The 26,348-nt window shown below is 30.4% G+C and overlaps 1 protein-coding gene and 1 long non-coding RNA gene across 6 annotated transcripts in view; one reads left to right on the top strand and one right to left on the bottom strand.

Moving 5' to 3' along the window:
* The window catches only part of LOC105147142 (ras-specific guanine nucleotide-releasing factor 2), a 122,777-nt gene that overhangs the window by 23,048 nt on the left and 73,381 nt on the right, over nucleotides 1-26,348 (bottom strand). For 3 of the 5 annotated variants that reach the window (XM_087411529.1, XM_087411527.1, XM_087411526.1), the window contains exons 5-14: nucleotides 25,756-25,862; nucleotides 16,251-16,398; nucleotides 12,514-12,824; nucleotides 11,826-12,055; nucleotides 10,365-10,558; nucleotides 9,565-9,690; nucleotides 9,359-9,461; nucleotides 6,145-6,396; nucleotides 4,775-4,968; nucleotides 231-613 (exon numbers count right to left, since the gene is read on the bottom strand). In XM_087411529.1, the coding sequence (XP_087267655.1) occupies nucleotides 231-613; nucleotides 4,775-4,968; nucleotides 6,145-6,396; nucleotides 9,359-9,461; nucleotides 9,565-9,690; nucleotides 10,365-10,558; nucleotides 11,826-12,055; nucleotides 12,514-12,824; nucleotides 16,251-16,398; nucleotides 25,756-25,862 (2,048 nt within the window). The remainder of the gene's footprint in view (nucleotides 1-230; nucleotides 614-4,774; nucleotides 4,969-6,144; nucleotides 6,397-9,358; nucleotides 9,462-9,564; nucleotides 9,691-10,364; nucleotides 10,559-11,825; nucleotides 12,056-12,513; nucleotides 12,825-16,250; nucleotides 16,399-25,755; nucleotides 25,863-26,348) is intronic. The other 2 variants (XM_087411528.1, XM_011057955.2) reach the window with 2 other exon arrangements.
* On the top strand, nucleotides 499-5,814 carry LOC147908080 (uncharacterized). Its single transcript, XR_015546783.1, has 2 exons — nucleotides 499-638; nucleotides 4,786-5,814. It is a non-coding gene; the product is annotated as an uncharacterized LOC147908080 (long non-coding RNA).

A 26,348-nucleotide genomic window follows, 5' to 3' on the forward strand; every position in this document is an offset into this window, starting at 1 on the left:
TATCGAAATTCTTATAAAAATAAATGTTACTTTTCAATAAAACTATTTCTAATCGATTTTTCGTTAAATATAAAATGTTACGTTAATTTGTGGAGATGTTTATATTTATGACCAAGGTTGTATTATCAAGTTTTGTGATAGATCGATGAGTATGACATTTCATTCAATTCTTGAAATTTTGTAGTTAAATTTATTTTAAGCTTATAATTGTTATGATTCGTTATATTTACACAAGTGATCCGGTGGTTATTTGTGCGTCCGGTGGCTCGGCTTCATAAAAAACTTTTTTTAAGGCCTCCAGCACTGTGACGCCATCGGTGAATACTCGATATGTCAACAGAAATGTGTTGAGAAAATCGATACTAAGAAACCTGAGGTCGGTCAATCGCTGTAATAGTCGCTCGGGCGTTGCGGAACGGATCTGCGGTATTTTGCAGGAGTTCAAAGTGCGACTGAACCTGATATCCACGTCGTCCTTGAACAGCTTTGGGTCGTTCCGGATGGAGTGTGGCATCGTGACGGAGCTGGTGTCCGACAGCGATCCATGAAGCAGATCGTTAAAGTGAACGTTGTCCATACATTGACTTATGTCACTAACCCACGCTGCTTTTTCCTGTCAAAGTTTGCCGTACCTTAAGGTATTAATACGCATATAATAGGTACATAATAACAAAAGCAAAAATTTGTAAACTTTCAAATTTTATTATTTTTATTTATAATCGTTTTAGTCAAATACGAAGCACAACTTTAAAGTATACGCTTTAAATCGATTATACACGCGTATAATAGAAATTTTTTATTTACCAAGAAATAGTTAACAAAAAATGATCTTGCTGAAGTATTTCAAAATTGATCTAAATACTGATCTAAAAATAATTTTAAATAAATAAGAGAAATCTTATATCCGGTCAAAGCAGATTTTAAATATTTTTGGCAATATTTTGTACAATAAATTATTTGCAGATTTTAAATTCTCATTAATATCAAATTAATAATATTCTTATGAAGATGCTTATTAGTGTTAAAAATTATAAAATTGCTCGTTAATTTTATTGAGAATGTTCAGTGCACTTTTAAGCACTCGCGTTCCAAATGTCCTCAAACCAATGAACTGCTCTCTTATTGCAACACGCTCTTTAGCTTCTGCTTGCTCTATGTTTTATTTATTCACTTACATATTTATAGCATTTTCTCAATAGGAAAACTGGTGCGCATTGGCGCTGTGCTAGGTTTAGATGAATTACTGCTTTAGTGCAGTAATAATGCAGCTTTAGTGTGTGGTTCAATGGAACATATCATTAAATATCCATTTTATAAAACTCTTAAAAATATATATTAACTATGTTCAAACTTAAATTACTAATTTTACAATATTCTGATTCATTTATTTATTTAAAACATTTTTTTAAATTAAATTTTTACATTTCAAGAGTTTTAAACGTCAAAATGTCATTGCATAGCTATTATTAGAAACATTGAAATTAAGCAATGTCATTGTTATAACATTAATTATATAATAATGTAATATCACATTATAACATAATATCATACTTTAGCACGAATACAACTTCAATTTCAACTTATACTGGTCTCCACTGACTCCGAAGACAGTGGAGCAAAAGTTGAACTCAGTGCAAGTTTTTTTTGCACCAGTTTTATCAATGGAACATTAAACACTGAATTTTAGTTTTCACAGTGGAACAATTACACTCAGTGCGCACCAGTATTGCACCAGTTTTTCCAGTGGAAAACGCTATTATTAACTAAGTATAATACATTTGTAACCGCTTGGGATAGCGTGGATGCAAACTAGCAAACTCTAGAAAATCTGACGACGCGTCTCTTGAAGGAAGAGAGCTGGGTGACAGCAGTGGATGATGCAACGAGTGCTTTAGCAGCCGTGAACGCATAAGCAAGCTGCAGAAATCCCACGATAAAAAGGATAATCGATTCGACGACAAAAAAAAGGACGTAGAATGTTTCTACTGTCATAAGAAAGGTCATGTTTTGAAATATTGCCGAAAGAGAATTAAATCTTAAAATTCTACGATTCACAAATCACAAGGACAAGATGAAAATCATGGCGCATTTATAGCAGAGATTTATAGCACAGATGCAAGGATTAATCCAAAAGACTTTTGGACGTTCAACAGTGGAGCATCAAAACATATATCTTTCCGTCATAACTGGTTCCACGATTTTCAAGAAGTAAATGATGATTCTGTTGTAATAGATGAAACTATATGCCAAGTCAAGAGACGTTGAATAATTAACATTAAACGAAAAATTGACAATCAATGGTTGCACGGAAAACTCCGTAAAGCACTTTATGTACCATCCCTCAAGAGAAATCTCCGTGTGTGCCTGCACAAAGAAAGGATCAAGTTATCTTTAAAGCCACATCAATCACAATCAGTCAGAATGAAATATCCATAGCTTTTGGAGTGTCTCATGACATAAATCTTTATTATATGTTATTTCAAACCGTCTATAAAACTGAAGCAAACGTAGCTGCCTCAAATATACGTCTATGACATAAATATGGAAATGAAGGACACTTAAAAGTAATTTCGACATTACTGTATGTAATCCAAAAACATTTATTATTGGGATTCAAATTGAGTATGATAAGGAGAATCACTGTATTTTCATACATCAGAAGAACTACATTGATCGTATCCTCGTTCGTTTTAATATGACAGAAGCGAAACCTGTCAGTGCCAATAGATCCTCATTCAATTATGAATGACAAAGTTACTGGAAACAAAGAGTATCCGTATCGACTCTTTGATTTCGATTTTCACGATTGACACGTCCAGATATAGCATTCGCCGTAAACGCTTTAAGCTGTTATCTCACATGCTATACTCATGCACATTGGAGCGCTGTTAAACGCATATTCAGATATCTTCAAACCACTGAACTGGGGATTAGTTATAGAAAAACTAATGTAAAGGCAGACCTACTCACTTACTCGGATGCAGATTACACTAGAGACCCGACATTCTACATCGGGATATATTTTTATGCTCTCAAATGGTCCCATTTCTTGGTGTTCACAACGACAAAAATTGATCTTCTTGAGTACGACTGAAGCCGAATATGTAACCAAATGTCTAGCATCTAAGTGATATATTCATAATTCTAGCAATAAGACGACCGATCTATTGATTGATAATTAAAAAGCTAAATAAAAATTATTAAAAATAAAACTATTGAAAATAATTAAAGCACGATAAAGCTAGTTAAGAACTCAAAATTTCACCAAAGAACTAAACATATAGACATACACTTTCATTTTATTAGAGAAAAACTTCAAAGCGAATAAAAATGTGCATAAAATATGTTAAATCGGAAGAGTAGTATGCAGATTTCCTTACTAAAGCTCTCCCAAAAAAAAATTCGTCACATTGTTAAATGCAATAGGGATATGTAAGACACATAAAAGCTCGAACAGGGAGAGCGTTGAGAATGTTCAGCATACTTTTAAGCACTTACGTTCCAAATGTCCGCGAACTAATGAAGTGCTCTCTTATATTATATCAACATGCTCTCTAGCTTCTGCTTGTTCTATGTTTTATTTATTCACTTACATACTTATTAACTTCTCTCTGCCTTCTTTAATGGATGTTATGTTCCCGCCTTTTTCATTACATTACATTCTCTATACTTTTATACGCTTTCCGTTATTATAACTATTTTGTGACATTACTATTAATAAAAGCTTGTGAGATACTAATATACGAATAACCACGCGGTCTTTTTGTGTGCTACCTGCTCCATTGCGATAGATATAGACTTCCAAATTCCATACTTAACAAATTTAATAAGTGATATTACTATTCTGATTCTGCTCGTTTTAATACCGAAAAAGATTTCGATGCGTGATTTACAGAACCAGGTATATATGCGTCATAAATTCACACAGAAATATTTAAACACTAAAATCCACTTTGACTGAATAGTATTTCTGTTATTTAATTAGATTTATTCTTATCGACCCAAATTTGTATCATAAAAATAATTTTATTTGGAAATCAAAATAATTATGTAGGACGCTCAAAAACTAATTGCTAGAATATTAAACCTTTTTGCAGCATTGTTAGCAACACTTAAAACATTCTATATAATTTTAATAGTTCAACAAAATTATTTTCAGGGAGAAAGTTATTTTGTAAAAATAACTCATCGAACAAGTAACGGTTACTTTTCAGAAACAAGAATAGTTGTTACTGATTTTGAGAAAAAACTTGTGAACTATTATTGTTGTACTCAAAAAAAGGAATAAGTCGTACAATTTCTTACTTACTTTTTTTATCGAATTTTGAATATCCCTTTTTCAGAGTGAAAATTGTTTTGATCTAACTAATTAACCAATTCAACATGAGATCTATATAATAGTTATGATAGTATGGTTACTCAAACATAACAACACTTTCTTCTCTTGAAATTTGTTTAAGCACATTCCATATAGATGTATTGTACGTGTACAAAATAACGATTATATTCATTATCATTACACAAAAAAATGTAATCGTGTTAATGTTATAAATAAGAAAATATAACATTTATTATTTGTCATTAAAAAAAAGTATAACGACGTTACAAGTAATGCGTTAATTCCCAACTCTGATTATTTTCAAAGTTCTGTGTCTAAATAAATTTTTAGATACTTCAATAAGATAATATAATTCTTTCCGTGTATGAATATCCTATATAATGACAAGATTGTCTGTTTTAATACAATTTTATGTATAATTTAATGTAAACTTACTTGCATGGTAGGCGCCACGAGATGGACGGTCACCTGCGGTCCACCGGATTTTATATCAAGTACAATCTTGAAGTCACGATTCTGCAACTGAGAGGTTCCACTGCCGCTACCACTTCCGCTACTTTCACTGATGCCGCTTGACATCGAACATACTGACAGTCCTAAAATTAGTTTACAGTTGCTACTTGGTAGCACTGAATAAATTCTCTATTATTTGACACAACTTGCAATACACCTTTATATTTAAAAAATACATAAAATTGAATATAAATATAGCATATAAAATGAAAAGGAAGCTTACATTGTGTACAAAATAATTTAACTAATTAATAGCGTGTATGTTCATTTTTATAATCTTAATACGGGAGAGTGGAGTAATGACGAGCGATAATGGCAGACAATATCAATATATTAAAGAAAGAAAACAATATTTCTTATTTCTTCATTTACCGACAGTTGTCACAAAGTGCTAGATAAATACTGGCAGAATAAGATTGCGCACAGAGTTCAAGGTAAATATAATTGAACTTTTCGATCCTTTTTCAAGTAATTCTTTTGCTAAATTAAACTGCATACAATTGCTGTTATGTAAATGAGTTAAGCTAAAAATAAAATAAGCTCAAATCAAATAATATTTTATGATCAATATTTTGTCTGTAGCTTCGGTCTAACCTCTAAAAAAAATTGTATTTTGTCATTCTTACGATGTAACGAACGAGTCGGATGAGACAATCCCGAACGATCGCCATTAGTTCCTTTCTATTTTCACACAAATGTCTGTTATGTAAATGATTCGGTAAAGCACACACGGTCTCGATCTTACGCAAATTGTAAATAAAAATTCAGTTAAATTTCATTTGTCAGAAGGTAAACGTGCTTTCAATATTGAGTAATAATATCATAAAAAAATCATGAAAAATTTTGAAGAGGGTGACTAAATAAAAAAGATAGATGAAGTATCAAAGAAGAGGAAAAAGAAAGAAAAGAAAAAAAAAAGAAAATGTTTAGAAAATCACTTTTAATTAGCTGCGATTAGTATTCTGATCATAATTACCCCATGATACCTAATCGGAAAATCACAAATAGCAAGAGGTTTGTTTTGTTATTAAAAATTTATGTTCAAATCTAATAAAAAATGACAATAGACGAAAATAAACAAATAGTTGGTGTATAATTATAGGCAATTAAAAAACTTATTTCTTACTTGGCTTTTGTTTTATTTCATTTTCTGCTTAGGTATTTGTCATTTACCCCATTCTCCTTTACATTGATAACATATTATCAATTTCTAATTAAACATATCTGTATTACCGATTTAAGAAGATCTCAAAGAAAGCGAATCAAGTCGTTAATTCATTAATTAATCATACCATCATCATCTATGGCGCCCTGATCACTCGGATCTTCAATCAGCACCGCATCAGAGAGAGGTACCTTGCCAATCTGTGCGACCAGATTTAAGCGGCCGTCATCATCGGACTGTCGCGTTGTGAGCAACAGATGATTCGAGAAAAGAAAACACTGTCTAACAGCCTCCCTGTCGCTCGCGGCTTTGCCGCCAAAAGTAGCGCTCAATCTACTTCGCGCACCACGCGGTTTATCTACGAGTTGTATGAGTGTACCTGAAAGAAGCCAGTGAGACAATTAAATCAGATTTATGTAAAGTCGATCAGACATTTATGCAATTATCATTAACATCAATCGCATGAATAAATAAAGTTCTCGTTGGAGAAAATAACGCTTGGTAAAAATAATTTCGTCTTCCTGACGTGTTCGAGTTTCCTTGAAATAATCGATACAATTAGGGGAAGCCGCCGATGCTCATTTAAAAATAGCACGTCGGACGTGTTGCCGCGGCGAATACGAAATACGCAGTATCTCGGCTGCTGACGTCATACAGAAATTGAAATTTATTTCGTTTAGTTCTTGATATTAAGGGTACTTTTCACTTGACGCTCGCAGCGCTCATAAAATCATTTCATCTTTGTTGTTTATCAAATATCAAACAAAAACAAATAATATTTGCGAGCTTGTGAGTATCAAGTGAAACGCGCACCCTAAATATTCCCAATAATGAAAAGCATATTTTTGAAACTGTAAATCGAAATTTAAACTCGCTGGGATTCTTTTATTAGATTAATTTTTCTCCAAGTGGAGAAAGCCAGATAAAATCAAACAAAAGCTTCGATGAGGATTTTAGAAAACAACTTCAATGTCTAACTAGATGAATTAAAATTAGATATAGTTTACGCTTTTTTTTTTATTTAAAAAGAAATATTGCGTACTTATGTTTCTACATAAATCAAACTGTTCTAGATAAATCAAACGAAATAGAAACTTTTAAATCAACTTTTCCTTGAAAAAAGTAATTTCACATCTGATATCATTTCACATATCCACCTTTCTTATGAATTTATTATTCATTTGTTGAAGATTTCAACCGAAGATTTCCTTTTAACATTGTTGAACGAAAAACAATGTGTGTACCTGTAGATTTATCCACACCCAGATAAAAAGCAAGTGCTAATTCTTAAGCTCCCGAATATCCTTGGTCCCTACCAGCATATCACACACATTGCTTGGTCCCATCTTTCTCGCTATGTTAACGAACTCGCGAAACATCCATGTATAACCACGCCAGATTAATGGACCAACAAAATGGCAATGCCATGAATTGGTTGCGGCTTGTTTCGTTCTTTCGTTCGTTCGTCGACCTCCAGTCTCGCAATATTGCCGAATATTATCTGACACAGAAACAGATTTCGAACAAATCTTAGTCCTCGTCACCCTCAAACGGGATGTAATTTCACACCGGCTGATCTTTTTGCCGTGACGAAAAACGAACGAGATCGCGTTCGCGAGATGGTCTTTGCTCTGCCATCGGCGAGAGACGTTTACGTGATAACCATGTGATGTGGCGTCAAGCACGAGGATTGCCAGGATCGTGTTTATAAGGCTGGCTTGTGAGACTTCTACTACTTGAAATGGTCTTGTGTTACTTTATCATTTGCTACTCTTAGAAAGTATGCGTTCAGCTTCATTTTTTATTTGAAATATTCTCCTTTTTTTTTTGTTAACAATAATATGTGTTAACAATAATATATGTTTTAATATAAATACAATTCCTTGCAAATATAATTGTAACTTCAATTTTACGAGCCTCCTTTCGCGCGATACTCAGATCATTATTTAATATTCTTAATAATATTTTTAAGATTTAAATTGAATATTAAAATTAAATTTTAAATATTCTTTAATAGTTAAAATCGCAATTAAATGTCAAAAAAATCTTTTTATCGCGATCGAATTTAATAACTGATAAAGTTACAATTACAGTTATTTCTCTAATGTATGACATTCCGCTTGCGTGCCACTATCTCGTAATTTGCTATCGAGCCATGTAATCGATTAACATAAGAATTATTCACCTGATGAGAACCCGCTAATACTAGAACAGTACGTCGCCCCTGACAGGACACATTGCGCAGGATCGAGATGAAACCGAATACGAAAATATATATCGACGCGACTAAGTCGCGTCATCGATTTCGAACGTGTAACTATGCGATTGCGCCCTTTAACCCGCGTTCCATCCCTTACGATGAAGAAGTCCGTCGAGCTTTACCGACAGCGATCAAGTCTAGAAATGAGTTTCTCAGCCAAGGATAAAAGATATGCGAATTACTGGCAGCCTCAGTCTTATCGACATCGACAAAGTATGTTAACTCTCAAACAGAACAACAAGTCATTATGATATCAAAATGATGTCAAAATGATTCCAAAATAATCATTAAAAGTCATTTTTCAATTATTTTCGATTCATTTTAATGTCATTTTGAGGTTACTTGTTGTTTTGCTTGGACTCTTTCGTTCTTCAACTTCTTCCTATATGCAAAAAATTATCTTTCGTATGTATATGAACGAAATACAATTTCTGAATTGTGTTAATTGTTATAATTTGTTAAATTCTATTTGAAGATGATTAGAATAAAAAATGATAACATGTGTTATCGCTAGAACGTGAAATAATTTTAACTTTTACGCAAATCTATTACGACATTTTAATTACACAGTATTTAAATATTTTTATCCAGATAGCATTAATTACATTCCAAAAACGTTCTAGCAAATATTTTCCAGGAATTTTATATATTCTTAAAAGATATGGATAAGTGTAAGAGGCATTCTAGGAATATTTGTAATGTATTTAATTGAAACTCTTTTCGTAATTATATAAGAAAGTTATTATAAAATATCTATCATATTTTATATGGAAGTTATTATAAAATATTCTCAGAATATCCCCCTTATAATAATAATTTGATAAAAATTCTATGGATTTTTCTAAAATTATGAAAATAGCTACAATTGAAAATATAAATATTCCTAGAACATCCCTTACACTTTATACGAATCTTTTGAAAATATTCCCAGAAAAAGTTTCCAGAAAATATTCATTAGAACATTTCTAAAATATAATTGTGATATCTGAATGTGTACTTGAAATAAGCTTTACTTAAAAAGATATGAACCCAAAGTATATTTAAATAACAAAATTACGAAAGAGAGTATTGATGCACTCACCCTGTCTAACAAAGACTTGATTGACGTCCAGTAAAATATCGCATCCTTCGACAATCATACGCTCCACTGCTAGATTTTTTCTTAGATTTTCAGTTTCGCTGACCTGAAAAATAGGACATAATCGATTAATATATTAAGTAAATATTCGATTAATATTTAAAGCCAAGATAAGATATGATGCTTATATGAGATAAATTGACAAATACCTCATCATGCATTTGCCTTGAGAGATCCTCCAGCTGTTGCCTGGCATTCTGAAGGCTTTTACGTTCCACATGATCATATGGCGTATGTGCCAATAACTCGTGCAAAGTAATTATGTATCTTGGAATCTAAACGAATAAAATAAGTAGCTGGATTAAAAAAAAACAACTTTTGCTCAAGTTCCACTAAAATTAGAGAAAAAAAGAGAAAATTAGGAGAATAATTGTAACGCAAAACTTGTCAAATAAATTTGAAATTATAATGTCCAAGAACAGAGATACACACAAATCAGAAATTAATTAGTAGGCTAATATAAATTACAGCAGTAAAAAGATCTTGCTATATTTAAATTAGATGTAAATTATATTTCGCCAATAAATTCTCTTCAAAGGAATTTCCTGCATTCCGCGGAATTCGCGGAAGTGCGCAATGGAATGTATATTTTCCGCGTCCGTCAATTTCATTCATTTTATAGGATCGTCAGCTCTCATGCAATATTCATGGAAGCTTTCAAACTATTTCATACAATCGATCATTCCCAAAGAGGCATTCGCATCATTGAGATAATCGTTCTATTTTTTTTATTTTATTTTTCGTGCAGGAATTTGCTTTCTTGAGAAAAGAACAGTGCAAATTAATGTCGCACGGATGAAACATTTATTGGCGATGTTCCTTTCTCTTTCCTTCGTAACGATAATAATATAAAGCGATACACCATTGAATTTTCCGAAACACTTGTGTCGAGCTTCTATGCTTCACGCATGACAATTGCATCGATTTTATCTGCATGTAGCAATCTTACCTGATGCATGGGATATGTTAGAAAGGTCTCCAAGGATCGTCCGTGGCAGGCAGTCTTGTTCTCCAACCTATTGAGCAACGCCACGAACGGTGACGATTGCTTGCACTCAGTCAACACTTGAAGGCTATAGTGGTGGTTTCTCACGTACTCTTGATATATGGATAACATCGGTAGCAACATGTCGAACAAGTCACCTGCGTGTATTCACAATATGTCGTGATTGATCGGTATACAATCTCCATCATTCTTTCTTACTTAAGATAATACAATATACTCCTATAAATTAATATCGCTAGAGGGAAAATTTTTAGATACTTAAAATCACGAAATTCTTGCGTTTTTTCAATTCGCCTTTACAGACATGGATTTGTCATTAGAGCATGGGAAAACACTATGCTATGGTTACTACGCCCATCAATATATTTTTTGGTTATAAGAATTATAGTACGATTGTGATAACCGTAAGATTTGCATGCTCAATGGCTGTAAAGATATGTCCATCTTACAGTTATCACAACCAAATGTGATGGGCGAAAATTATTATTATTTATCACGGTTGTGGTAACCGTAACTTTTTTTTAATGAGATTTACAAAATTGTATATCACAATTGCAATTTTCCTTAAGAATTGCAGTGAATATAATATATACCTACACATATATATATATACTGCACAATAAGATTTTTATATTTTAAATATTAAATTACGTTTAAGCATATACAAATGTTTATTCATTATACAAAAAAACGACATATAAAAATTTCACGAATTAATAATAAAGAAAAACAAATTTTAAACAGGTTAATTGGAGCATATTTAATGTTAAAAATTAAAGCATTTAATAATCGGAAACAAAAGTACGTTCATAGTATTTATATACAAAAGAAATGATATGTTGCTAAAGTATGTATCTAAAAATTTAGATATGGATCTGAAAATAATTTGGTTTGAACCGTCAAAACAATTATTAATTATGCAAGACACTCAAATTGCTGGCTAAAATGTCAAAATCTTTCATAGCATTGTCATCAATACTTTTAAGTATTCATAATTATTTTGATGATCCAACAAAACTTATTTTCAGATTTATATCCAGTTAAATTTTTTAATATTTCAGCAAAACCATTCTTTCTCTGTGTAAATCATGTTATGAGATAATTAATAAAGAGATAAAATTTTTGTTTTCCATTTTTTTATATGTATAAATATTTAATGAATAAATATTACAAAAGTGATTTTCAACTGCATTTACAAATTTGCTTTTAAATCGCATGTAAACTTAATCACATGAGATTTAAAATCGTATGCGATTTTGTGATTAAAAATTCAATTGTATATTGCAAACAAGAAAAATAAATCGCAACGTTTGCGATATATTACAAATCGCACATTTCTATTTGTCGTCCAATATATTGATTTATATTGCTTAACTACTAAAATAATTTTAAATATATCCATACCTAAAACTAAAGTGGGCCAGCTCTCCATACGCGAGGTGAGACCCTTCAGGAAGATTTGATGGAGAAACAGCACGGTTTCGCTATTCAAAAATATGCTATTCACATCCTCGTGACTACATGGGGGTTTCTTTGAACTGGCAGCCATCTTGAAAGGCCTCAGAAAACAGCTTACTAAAATCTCCATCTGCTCTGTATACTCCTCCTCGGCCTCCACCATTTGGAATACCAAGCTGAAATAGTAGAATATGCGTTCAATACTATTGGCAGTGCAAATTAAAATAAAGCCAATAACTGTCGACTTTGCATAATTATTATACATCGCAAATAAATAAAATATAAGAACGGTGTGACTAAGCGAAAATCTCTCGGCAGGCGAGAGAATAATGATAAATTTTATTCAGCCGCGGAACAAAAATAATATATAAGTTATTACTAAAGTTATTATATAGCAATCACAAAGCACATAATTATGTAATATTTAATAAAAAAACCTACGCTACTCAACATTTTTTAGCCTTTTTTTGAAAATTATGTTCAAACTCACTTATGACGTTTATTTCCGTACAGCCGCGCAAAACGTAACTGTGAAATGACAAGCGCGGTGACATGACAAGCCATTAATGGAAAAGCGAAATGCGCAAACTAGTTAGACACCATTGGTTTTATGTGATAAGACAGCAACAATTACCTGTTCCGTTTGCGCATGCTCTCGGCGTGCGGGCTCTTGATGTACTGTTCAACAATTTGCTTCCAACGTCGTCGGCACAGCCAACCCCTGAAAAAGCTTTGGACCTTCTTAACTTTCTGCATCTCAATAGAACCCTCCGAGATATCGCGTAATCCGGGAGCGAAGCAGCCGGAACTGTGAGCACCGACACTGAATGAATGGAATGTGCTGTACAAACTTCCGGTACCTTGGGACATAGTTCTTTGAACCGCCGGTCGACTGGCGTATATCGGCATTACAGAAGGCCTTAGCTCTTTTTTCAGGGCACACAGCTGTAATGAGAATCTCTCATCGCGAAATCCGTAATAATATATAAAAAATAATTCCAAGCAAACATCTTCTCATATTTCTTAAATAAATTGCTTTTAACGATTTTAAATGTAATTTCTTCAATAATAGGAATGCTTAAACGAAATTTAAATTAAATGTTGAACAAGCACTTGGATAAAATATTATCAGTTCTCCTACAATATAATAACTTCATTAGTTTCATATGGTATCAGCTTATAATTATCAAATTTAAACATCCATAAATAGGGTAACTCTGGTATATACGCCGCATCTAACAAAACTTTATAATTTATTAATTATTTACTATGTTTAAGATAAATGAACTATATCAGTAAAAATTTTGTACTGTCTACTACTATGAAAAAAAAAAAAATCTACAATACTTATTTTTCGTATTAAAAAAAAGAATTTTTCGAAACTCTTACATTTTTAAATAAACATTTTAAATAAACATTAATCAATAATAAAGTTTACGAGCTAAATTTTAATATATTTAAAACTTTTCGGACGTTTCGACTTTTTTGTCAGTCTTACATTTTTGCTGTATACATACTATATATCATGTAAAGGTGGGCTACTCAGGCCGGATAAAGGAAGTAAAATGTACAACTCATGAAAAATTTACAAATAATACTTATATAAGTAAGAAATACAACAGTGCTGTGCTCTTGTATTCTTTGTTTAGTTTGTTATCTTGTATCTTTGTATTGTTTGTTATCTAAAAATGCTACATGTCCGAAATAGATAGGACATATAAGACAACAAACTAAATAAAAAATACAAGAGCAAAGCACTTGTATTTTGTTACAACATGCTTTACTATTTCTTTACACTTGTATATCACGAAATAACCACTAAATCTTTTGCACGTCCTACAGTAATTATTTTATGTAGATTATAATTAATGATGGCGTTACTTATTAGAGTGACAAATCGATTCAACTCACGATAATTTTATTAATATTATTTAATAGTAAAAAAAAATTGAAATCATAACATAATATTAATATAATATAAAGGCATGTAAAAGAGTAATTGCGAGAAAATTACTCTCACTTCTTCTGTTTTTTTCTGATTTCTACGGCGTAAATCCTCGCGCGTCGTATATACCGTAGTTACTTTAAATGAAATTAATGAAGGGATTAAGACTAGTGATGCTACTCGCGTTAAAACACGAAGTTAAATTTTAATTTCAAAAGTACTCCGGAAGTTACTTCGATATTTATTATCACGGAAAGAATGGTTGGGCTTTAAAAATTATTGTTGAAGAATTAAAAAATTTAACGAGATACATACATCAGAATTAAAATAATGTTAAACCGTCAAAATAATTATATAGACGATCAAGCTGATTGTCAGAATGTCGAAACTGTTTATAACATTATTACATTTGACCATCCTATATTTTTTTATACTGCAATAAATTATTTTCAGATCTGTATTTAGCTAAATTTTTAAATGCTTTAACAAAATAATTATTTTCCATGTAGAAATTAAAATTGAATCACGAAATGTATAACAGACAATTTAATTAATTTGTGTGACATTGTAATGCGAAACTAATTGAACTTTAAAAACAGTTACATATACACATAGTAATAAACTATGTATAAAATATTAAAAAAGAAACCTTTTAATTATTTTTCGAAAAAAAATTTTATCCACTAAAATTTTATCCGCATGCGCTATATTATAATCTTTGAAGTATTAATATTAATATTAATAAAATAAAAGTGAAATGTCAGAATTTCTCATGCAATATATGTATAGGAAATTTGGATAAACTTCCGAAAATCTAAAAGCTCCGATTTTTTTGTCGATATATATAGTGTGTCCAATAATACCTAATATTCGAATAAATGAATAAAAAATGAATGAAAATACTCATTCGAATACATTTCTTTTTTATTCGTTAAGAAACGAATAAATATTTTTTCATTTGAATAAATATTTTTTTTATTTGAATAAATATAATTAAATATTTTCATTTCGTATTCACTTTTACTCTGTATTATCTGCACATAGCTTGCAAGCCTACAAGAGAAAATAGAAATCTGTAAAACAATGGCTACGATTACATGCACTTAACCCGCGATTTATATGATGGGCATCCTTGTTTAATTTATAGATAAAATAAAAACATTTTTATTGAGAATAAATAATATATCTTGGAATTTAATGTCCACCATAATAATAAATCTCCATCATAATAAATATCGCACCCAAGACATTCTATAAAATATTTATATTACTGTCACATAATCGGAATTATATCGAAATATGTATGGCGCTCTATCAAATAGATAAATTTATAAACAATGTACATCTTTCTAAAATATTTTTCAAAATTTTTAAGTTTCCTTTATAAAATCTGAATATTACAATGGCAAAAATAAATAAAATTCATTTTTTTTTACTTAAAGTCATCAAAGTACCGATTCTAGTTAAGAGATAATGATTACTTATTGGAGCTTTCTTTTTCAGTTTATATTTTATTTGAATGAATGTAAATACTCATAGCGTTAAATATTCATAGCTTTTTTTGTGAATGAATATTTTTTGAGAACTCAAAATTTTGAATAAATACAATTTGGAGCTCAATTACAAATTTTTGTATTCGTCGGGCATACTAGGTATACAACTGTATTTTAGTGCGTTGATTACGAATATTAAAATTGCCGACAATGTCATTTTCCAAGTCAAATTTGGAAAAACCGATTTTTTTTTACATTTTTTCACATTTGATATTGAAAAGGACTTATCATCAATGGTTTTCATGGTCATATACGTTATCAACATAAAAAAATATTATACTATAATAACTTAAAATACTATAATAACTAAGTCGCGCGTCTCTAGACAGAGGAGAAGAGGAATTAGTAAGAATAGTTAGAATTAATAAGAATCTCTTAGCGTGGAAGTCGCGCGCTCTTTGGCAATGAGGAAAATGAAGTGAAAGTCGCTTCGCGTGGAAAGCCATGTGCTTATTGACAAGAGAGGGGAGGGGAAGATAGGGTGAGAGTCGATCACCTTTAAAAATTAAATGTGAAAAAATATGAAAAATGTAGTTTAATATTTGAAAATGAATTTGTCGGCAATTTTCATGATTAATTCGTAATCAGCACACCAAAATATAATTACAATTATAATCGATAAGAAAATCAGTATTTTCAGGTTTTCGGAAGTTCACCCGGAGATTTTCCAAGAATTGATGATTTATTATAAAATGGTTTTGCTAATTACATAATACAATGTCACAGAAAATATTATAGAAGTTGAAATAAAAAAAGTGCACGCAGCACGAATCAAAATTACCGGGAAAAAATATCATAAAATATATATATTCATTCGTAACAAAAATTGAATATGATACATATATGTATATAAAATATGTTGATATAACTAACCTCTGCTCGGAGTTTTTTTATTTCCGACGCCAATTCCTCGCATTGCTGGGTGTACTGCCACTTGGCCGTTTTCTCGCTCTCAACAATTTGCAACAGGTGTAAATGCTTCTGCTCGAGCTCCTCTTTTTGTAGCAACAATTTGTTGAAGCTAGAATCAATATCCGAGAAAAAGAAAGCCGAGTTAGAGAGCTTGGCTCGTGTGCTGCGCTTAAAAGTGTTATTTAAGCGGAGAAATAGGGAAAATAAAACAGTTGACTGTATGTGGCTTGAAAAAATGTATGAAGTGCACCTTCCAGGAATTTGCGTGGAAATGAAATTATGGTTTTTCTGCAGTCACGTGTGAAAAACGGAATTTCGCAGAATTTCATAATATTCTAATGACTTGAAAACCAGTAAAAAAAATTCGTATGCACATGTAGTTTTGATCCTGTATTTTTTATATATAATTCGATCTTTATTTAATATAATTCTCTTTTTTTATATATTTTTTAACCTGAATTTAAATTTTTTTTAACAAAGAAATAACTGCGAATCATGAAGAATTTCCGTAGACTGCAAAGAAAGAATTATAAAAATATATAACGTTGGTATTCATCTCTGAAAAAAATTACTTTATAATTGTAAATTAAACTTATATATAAACTACTAAACAATTGATAAGTTTTCTTAGAATTTTTTTTGTTACTTGTAATTAATGACGTGTTATATTTACATCTTATTGGCATAATCCCCTGAAAAAGAGGTTCCGAACTTAGTCGGTTCCGTAAAGTGATACGAATGATGAAATACGAAGCAAGGCATAAAGTATCTTTCCCCGGAGAGAAACATGTCACGAAAGAGGATATGCAACGTGCATATCTTTTTCATGCTAAGTATTATTGCAAAATTATGTACTATGCAAACTACTATAATACTGTCCCACAAAAATAACTTTTTTTCAAGCATAAGAACGAGAAAAAATCGTTTCTCATAGTTTTTTTGGATGCTAAGTACCATCAAATTATTTTTAATTCCTCTTAGGACTGCCTCAAAAAAAAGTCTAACGACATATTCAATTCTTCATTACTCGCGTGTGTCCAAGATTAATACTCCATCCTAGAAATTCGCTAAATGTATGTAATGTATGTAATCTGTTTATAATTTATCAGAGCTGGGCATGTATTTGAAATAAGGACTCAATTTAGGTTTCTCAAAGAGGGCCACTCGCTGTTATATGATTAATTTAACAGATGACAATAGTAATTCGAACAGGCGATCCATATGATTTTATTGCATTGATTCACAAATCATATTATTCATTCTGTTTGCGTAAAAACAGGAAAAACTGATACGTCGTGATTGTGATGTAATATTCCGTAAGTAAGTAATTACTTTTTATAATTATGAAAACGTTTAAAATAAAAGTATTTCAAGTACATGACCTCAACCCTGTAATTTATATATATTATTATATTTATAGCAAAAATTGTTTCACAATTTTAAAAGATTCGCATGTTTCTTTATCTAAAAGTTATATAATATTATTAATCCTTAATTTTTAATTGTAAACATTAAGATAACAATAAAAATGGAGATATGTTAAAATATCAGAAACATTTCATGCGAGTAATCGCGTTAAGAAAACTCATGCGAGTAATTTTGATTACAATAAAACTTCTTCAACACATATTCTGTTATAATAACTTGTAATATGCCGAAATGTATTAAAATAAACCTTTTTGCAACTTTAACTATAAATTTCTTAAAAATTGTATGAAAAAACAGTTTGGTAAATGGAATCAACGTCTAAAAAACTATATAAGAAAGATTATCTTCGTCCTTGCGTTATTGTTTTTATTAAACAATATAATGTTCTTATAAGTAACGTTAGTATTGCAACAAGCTACTTTGTTTTTGTAACATAATACCTTGTTTTTATTAAACGTTTACGTTAAGATATACATAGACTCGCCTTGAATCTGTTTTCGCAAATTGAGAATTCTCGTAACGAGAAAGCACAGCATAGTGTCTCCCTCATCAAACATAAAAGATATTTCCTTCCAATCGACTTAAATTTTAATCGAGTTGCTCTATATGCATATCCATGAGCCGTGAACCAAATAGATAACATGAGCTCGTCCACACCTTGCAGCGATGTTTTGAGAAGCTCTACTTGAATCAACGCAAAACAAGCATTCGAGCGTGGTCCACGTTGCATGAAAAAGTTATTATACTATCGATCGACTTTCTGCGAGATACTCGAAGACGTATCAACCTTGTATTTTCGAACATGGCACGGGACGGCAGAATTGCTAAAGTAACGCGGATATCATTATCTATGCATATTATGGTGCCGGATAGCAGTAATCTGAGAAGGCAACCGTTCCGCCGGGATGTGAACGTGTATAAGTCGGTCTGCAAAATAAGGACTACGCAGAAGAAGGATACAACTTCTCATATATACAGTAAAATATTTAAAAGAAATAAAATATTTATATATTGAAATATTAAATTAAAAGAAATAAAATACTTTTGCGTCGTATGAAGATATTATCAATTATGTATCTTGTATGGGAGTCAATAATAATAATTAAGGAAACAAATATATTTAACTTTTATTGGATTTTACGAATTTGAATTAAAGAATAATGCTAGAGTTATTTATAATTATTTTGTTTAAGCTCGAAGTAAAGTAATATTTAGGTGAATTTAAAAAATTGGTTTTTAATTAAAAAACAGTACTTTAAGTATATATTTTCGTACAGGGCACATATTTTTTAAACTGAACAAATATAATATATAAGATGAGAATCATATAGGCAGAATCCGATGAAAGATGATTTAAAGAAAAGTAAGTTAGAAAATAAGTAAGTAAATCTTTTTCTATCAAGGTTTTGTTTTCGAGAAAATTAAGTTTGAAAATCGCGTTGAATACGTGTACACTTAATAAAGATACAATTTGTGGAAAGACATAATAAATGTCATGTTTACATAACGTTTACACAACTTGACAAGTGGCAGGATTAAAGAAAATGTGATAAATAATTAAAAAAACGTTACCCCAGCTGTCATAAGCAAAGTTGTGCTCGTCAAATAATGTACGAAGGTACCATATAGATTCTGATCATAGATTTTACAATATCTTTCTACAAATCGCATCTTCATTAAGTGCACATGTGCTCTACATGATTTAATTTTCTCAAACCAAACGGACAAAAAACTTATTCTACATTTTTAATTTATTTTGATACAAAAAATAACTTCCCTCCTCTCATCCAGTTGTATCATAGGTTTGTTTTTATCCTGTACAGTAAAATTATTTCGTTTGCTAGAAAACAAGGCAAAGTTCGAAAACCGAATAATTCAGATATCAGAGGTTCACTAATTCTCCTCTCTACCAATATTTATTAGTTCTGATAATTGAAGCTGACGTTCAGAAAACTCTGGAGTTAAGCACGTCGAGTTCCTATTATCCGAATTATGGCGCTACTAGACTTAACTATCAGTTTGGATATTAGGATCTAATAATTTAAGAATAAACTTGTTCACATAAATAGAGTACAGATAGAAGAAGTTCTACTATATTTGAAAAAGATGCAAAGATTGATAAGTTTTCTATCACAAATATTTTTCCTGTCGATAACTTTTCTATCACAAGTACTTCTCCTGTCGATAACTTTTCTGTCGCTAATGCTTCTGCCGCCAATTTTTCTTTGCAGATACTTGCGTTCCTTAGAAGAAACGTCAAAAGAAGTTATCAACGAACTGTCTGTTACCGAGCGTATTTATAAACAGTATCAAACTAACTAAAATTGTTAGCGAAGAAAAATTTCTATAAAGCTCTTTATAAAGAAAAGAAATACGTACAGTAAGTGCAAAAAATATTCGTGAAGAAGGGATTTTTATTTAAAAAAATCTTATTTGTAAAAAACAAACATTAATTATTTAATTATAATAGCAATTTATTAACAATGCATGCATTAAAGAATTTCGCAAAAATAATGTTCATGATTTTTAGAACCTAAACTTATCGATTGGGTATAAATACTTTTTCTGCGTCCAAATAATATAATTTTTTATTTTTGCTTATTTCATTAAGATAATATATTTTTTAATTATTTCATCTTTATAGATAAAATCATTATGATAAATATGTAATCTATTTTATTCTTTGTTAATAAATTGGCAATTAATGTTTATTTTCTAAAAATAAGATTTTTTTTGTGAAAAGTATCCCTCCTGTACGAATACTTTTTACACTGATTCTAAATAGAAAAAAGTTTTTTAAATTGCCATTTTTATTTTTGCTGAAATCATGAATTTGGAATGAATTGCGCACTAACAGGTGAAATACATTTGTGATATTAGCATCGTATCCTTGTGCAATCCTCTTCACTGGAGTTTCCGCAATAACCGGCTGTTACTAGCCCTCTGGCCCGTAAGACGCGTTTGATAGCATGATGAAGATTACTTCGGTGTTAATGTGCACAAATTACGGTACGGAGATTAATAGAGAGGTGGCTGAAACGACTCGATGTTAATGCGATGCCCGTAAACGTATTTATCAACGCACCAACGAGATTAAGGTAACCTCTTGAATAATAGTCTAAGAGTCTATCTTAAAGTATGAACAAAACGGAGCGATGTTGGAAAATCAAGTTAATTGTTATGCCGCGAACCGTATTGTTCATTGCGGGATTATTCCGTTAGCTCGAACAATTTTACCTTTTGTTTTATAAAGTAAATGCCCATAAGTCTCCGATCGCAAGATCCGAGATTACTTTGTTGCTGTTTTATTTAAAGGAGATAAAGGAACAGCACGAGTCCGCCATTACAACTGCACGCCAACGAGTTTGTATTAATGAAAAATTTGTTTTTCTCTTACGCCGTGATATACCGAAAAATTTTACAAATTGTTTGTAACTCGATCGGATGAATAAATGAAGCTTTCACGCACGTTGTATTGTTGGAGATCATATTTTGATCTGCACCTACCGGTTCGAATATCAGTAACGAATATCAAGTATCTCTATCTCACGTACATAATTGATTTAATCTGAAAAATATTTAACAAAATCATGAAGAATTTATTAACAGTGTTGCATTTAGCGATGTCAATGTTTCACATCTCAAAGCATAACCAAAAATATAAATATAATATTTTATAGATTATTTTATTATTACATCTGAGAAGGGAACTTCGCAAAGTTAAATTCTGATTTTAATGAAACTTTGTGTACTTATAGGTTACATAAAAAGATGAATTTAAAAAATATCAGTTGCTGCAAAAAAACGATTTGAAGAAATTACTTCTTATGAGTAAAGCGGTTTTCAACTTTTTCTGTTATATCTTGAAAACTATTTGAGATATCAAAAAATGTTTTATGCAAAAGTTTTACAACAAAATTAGCTTTTCATTATTCATTTGTGTTAACAATATTTTTAAAAAATAATTATTTTTGAAAGTTTTTAAAAAAAATTTTTAAATAAATATTCTAAAAAAATATCACTGAAATGAATAAATAGAGGCAATTTTATTATAAAACTTTTGTATAAAATATTTTTTTATTTCTTCAATAGTTTTTAAGATACAACAGAGAAAACTAAACATCGCTTTACACATAAGGGCTGATTTCACTCTTCAAACTTTATTTAATGGCAACAACTTTCAGAATTTTTTAAGAAAAATGATTATTTTGTAAAATATTATTAATGATAGAAGTAATTTTATTATAAACTTGTAGATAGATTTCTATCACTAAAAAATGCTATCATTTTCACATCTGATTTTCACTTATCATGATGTAGATAGTAGCTTTTTTTATAGTGGTTTTCTCAGTAGGTCTATTTCACTCTTATTTTTTTATGCACAGATCATTCCAAATACTATCTTTCCTCTATTGAATAATTTAAAATGTGTCATTTAAACAATGTTTAAAAGATATATTATTATTACATAATAATATATTTTCCCGCTTAATATTTAAAAAATACTTATCAAAATATTATTAAATTGACAATCCTTCTTCTCATTTTCCTCTTCATTCTCAGAATAATAATGTTGGGAATAAGACAAACTAACATTAGTCATTATTTTAACATAAATAATAAATTGAATTTAAGTTAATTTTTTTTTAATTTCTTGAGTTAATAATAAGTATAGGATTACAAGCCAAGGTCTTAATGCTGAGTTATTATGAAACATAAGTTTATTATTACAAACATTTCGACCTCTATTGGGTCATTCTCAATGTTGAAATTAATACAATTTGAAATCAATGACTCATTTGAAAAACAATACATATGATGATTTACACGGTAAATGTAATAAAATATAAATTCATCGTAGTGTATGTAATTTCGTTATAGATGGTTGTGAGCATTATTTAATATATAAACGTGAAGAAATAGATGCTGAATATTCGAATAAAATGTAGATACGTTACAGCGCATGATGGTCATCAAACAACGTTTGTTATAATAAACTTTTGTTTCATAATAACTCAGCATTAAGATCTTGCTTGTAGCCCTATACTTATTATTAATTTTATAAATTATTTGAGCCTTTTTCTTATAGTAATTCTTGAGTTAAATTATTTATCTCTATCATTCTAGTATGATATTTATTATACTCTATCATTCTAGGTAAATTAACGACATATTGAGTAGGAGCAATGGCAATCTATAGAAATGATTAAAAACAACTCAAATTGTGTATAATTTGAGATTACGAATTTAACACAGTGATCTTGATATTATGGAAATATTAAAATTTACGTAAATTTAAAATAAAAAAAAATTTTCTCATTTTGTAACATCATAACATATATTTCATCATATAAAAGTTATAACAAGGGGGTGAATTTTTTATGTAATAATAATATATTTTTTTAAACACATTTTTTAAATGACAAACCTCAAATTAAAGAGAGAGAGGACATTATTTGGAATAATTCGTGCATAAAAAAATAAGAGTAGAAGCACCTAGCAAAACCACTATAAAAAAAAACACACCATGCTATCTCTCATAATAGGTGCAGATACGAAAATGATAGTATTTTATTATTTTCTTGTAATAGAAATCTATTTACAAGTAATTTTAAGTAATAATAAATTACCTCTATCATTAATAATATTTTAAAAAATAATTATTTTTTTTAAAAAGTTCTGAAAGTTGTTGCCCATAAACAACTTGAAATATGAAATCAGTTCTCATGTGTAAAGCAATGTTTAATTCTAGGCAATTCTACTGTGAATCAGTGGGTGCACCATTATTGTAATGTAAAATATTATTAAGTGATATAAAATAATATAAAGTCTAATGTAAAATATATTAGGGTGTAATCATTTTATATTTTAAATTACAATAATAACGCACCCTCTCCCGCGCTGACTCTCAGTAGCCCAGAATTAGTTGTCATTGTTTATTTAAGGCTATGTTCCCAAATTTACTGCCAGTACTGAAAATCTATAATTTATGTTACATGACTATAGATTTTCTATACTGGCAGTAAATTTTGGAACACAGCCTAAGTTATTTTAAAGAGAAAAAATCCCAGGTATACATATTTATTCATTTTTTCATCTCTTTATGTAAGCTATAAGTACACAAAGTTTCATTAAAATTATTAGGTGTTGGAATTAATTCGTAGCGTTTTACAAGTGATGGGAAGTACTTTCATTAATGTATTTTTTAATGCTCATGTGAAATAAATAACATTCTTTCATTATAAACGCTACGAATTAATTCCAACACCTAATAGAATTTGACACCTCGAGAGGTTGTAAATATCTATATTTGAGAATAATTCTCATCGATTTAAAAGTTTTTAATTTCTTGTTTGCCTTAATTTTTTTGTAAAATGACACTTTGTAACATTTATTCATGATAAGGAAGTAGCATTACGAATTACATTAAATTTTTTATACATAAATAGAAAGAACATTTTTGCTGACATATCTAAAAATGTAGCTGGATAGAAATCTGAAAATAATTTGTTAGACTATCATATATATAATATAATTACTTAGAAACTCAAGTACGATACGTAATGTAGCAAAAAGTTTTAACATCCTAATAACACGGTTGAACATCCTACGTAATTATTTTAATGGTTCAAACAAAATTAATTTTAAACCTGAATCGAATTAAATTTCTAGATACTTCAGCAAAATCGTTTCTTTCATGTACTAATAAAACACTAATAAATATTGGTGCAAAAGTTAGTGTGTATCCATATATATCCATTTAAAAGTTATTTACCTAAAACCATAGCAAAATATGATCATTACACTATATAAGCCATTATGAATCAAATTATTTGTTGTTTTGTGTTTTGCAGTTAATTTTCAGACATATTTACAATCTAAATGTTAGCTGTTATTTGTTTTTTGGCTAATACTTTCAATTGATATTAGTACATCAGTCAAAACATTTTTAATTTTGTCAGAAAAGAAAACAGAGACGCTTAAGTAAGTTGAAATCGATTCAGTGATCCAATAAATTTGATGCGTGATAATGAATAGACGTATCTGTAATGATTTTTTCAGGGGTTATCAATTCTATTACCATATAAACAGTAATTTTTTATGTTAATGAATTAACTTTTTTGAAAATTTTAGAGCTTAGAATGTTTCCTTGTCTCTAATTTTAAATAGAAAAAACGTTAAATATAATAAAAAAATCATAATTTTTAATTCTTTTTCTGAAGAAAAGTATAGGCAAAGGATAGTTATTAATCCTTTCGCTACGACTATAGTTGCTCGCCACAAAATTTCGTATATTTATTTTGGACTTGTAAAATACTAGCTCTGCCTATATTTGTTCTGATTCTACGTTTACGCCAATATCATTCAATATTGCTCACTTTGTTACGATATGTTTTCTTAGTCCAAACGCTAAAAATTATTCACGCGTAACATGTACACTTTTAGTGCGGCGGAAACATTCCAGCGGAAAAGGATCCGCCATAGCGAAAAGATTAAAAACGAAATCTGTAGTTGTAAGTGGATTATTCATTAATATCTTAGTACATATGTTGTTTTTTGATTCAAAAATCTAGCAAAAATTTTCTTTATATAGACATGTACATTCTATCAAAGTTCAAACTAATGGAACTTCCTGAAATTATATAGTCGTAGTGAAGAAACAAAAACATTTTATGTGGCAACAAAAAATTCATTCAGAATAAAAAAATAAAGTTATACCTTGCATAATTAAAAATGAAAAAATAAACAAAAATTCGAAGAGAGATTAAACCCTCTAACCTCCCCCTCTCTAAATACATCTATGATAAGTATCTTGTAGAATTTTTCTTGTCCCACGGATAAAATTAATCGCCGGCACGGGTGATTGAAACGACAAATCTAATTGGAGCTTTGAAACATTAAACGCTGCCTGACTACGCTCACAATTAGTCATCGGGATGATCGTGATGATTTATGGGACGCGCGATCTCCGTGAATCAGAGCGCGTCGTTTTAATCAATCCCCGAGATCTTCGATTCGGGCGCCCGTCGTCATTTACCTAGCTTCTCGTATCGCATCGATCCACGCTTTGCAGTTCGTCTCTGTGGCCGCTTTTAGCTCGTATTGCCGTTGGTTCTCCCTCCTGTACGATATCGCGAAACAGTGCTGCAACAGAGGAACGATAAAAAATTGAGTTATCCAATGCACGGCAATAAACGACGACAACAATGCGACGAGCAACAAAAAGCGCGAACCTTTCGATTTGTGCATTGTGCACATATGAAAAATGCTGTGCGCACACAGCAAATCGACGGCGTTTCAAAGCATCGAGTGGCAAATGAGAATCTCTCCCTACGCGTACCTCCGCCTCTGGCCAGATTCAATTTATACGCGTACCTCTCTCGCTATTTATGTGTACCGTACAAATCCGGAAACCCGCCCGCTCACGGATTTCATTAAACTGCCTCGTAAATATCCGTATAATGCAAAAAGCCTAGAAACCGTCTCTATTCTCTACGGTATTTGTTCCCCGACTTTATCCGGAGGATTTTATTCGCATGATAGCTTTTACGTAGGCATTAACTATGCAAACCCTTATCACGATTTCATTTAGCTGCATGGCGATTGCAGACTTGTGTAAATCAGAACAGC

The sequence above is a fragment of the Acromyrmex echinatior genome, chromosome 11 (assembly GCF_024713525.1).
Source record: "Acromyrmex echinatior isolate Ae372 chromosome 11, ASM2471352v2, whole genome shotgun sequence".
NCBI lineage: Eukaryota > Metazoa > Arthropoda > Insecta > Hymenoptera > Formicidae > Acromyrmex > Acromyrmex echinatior.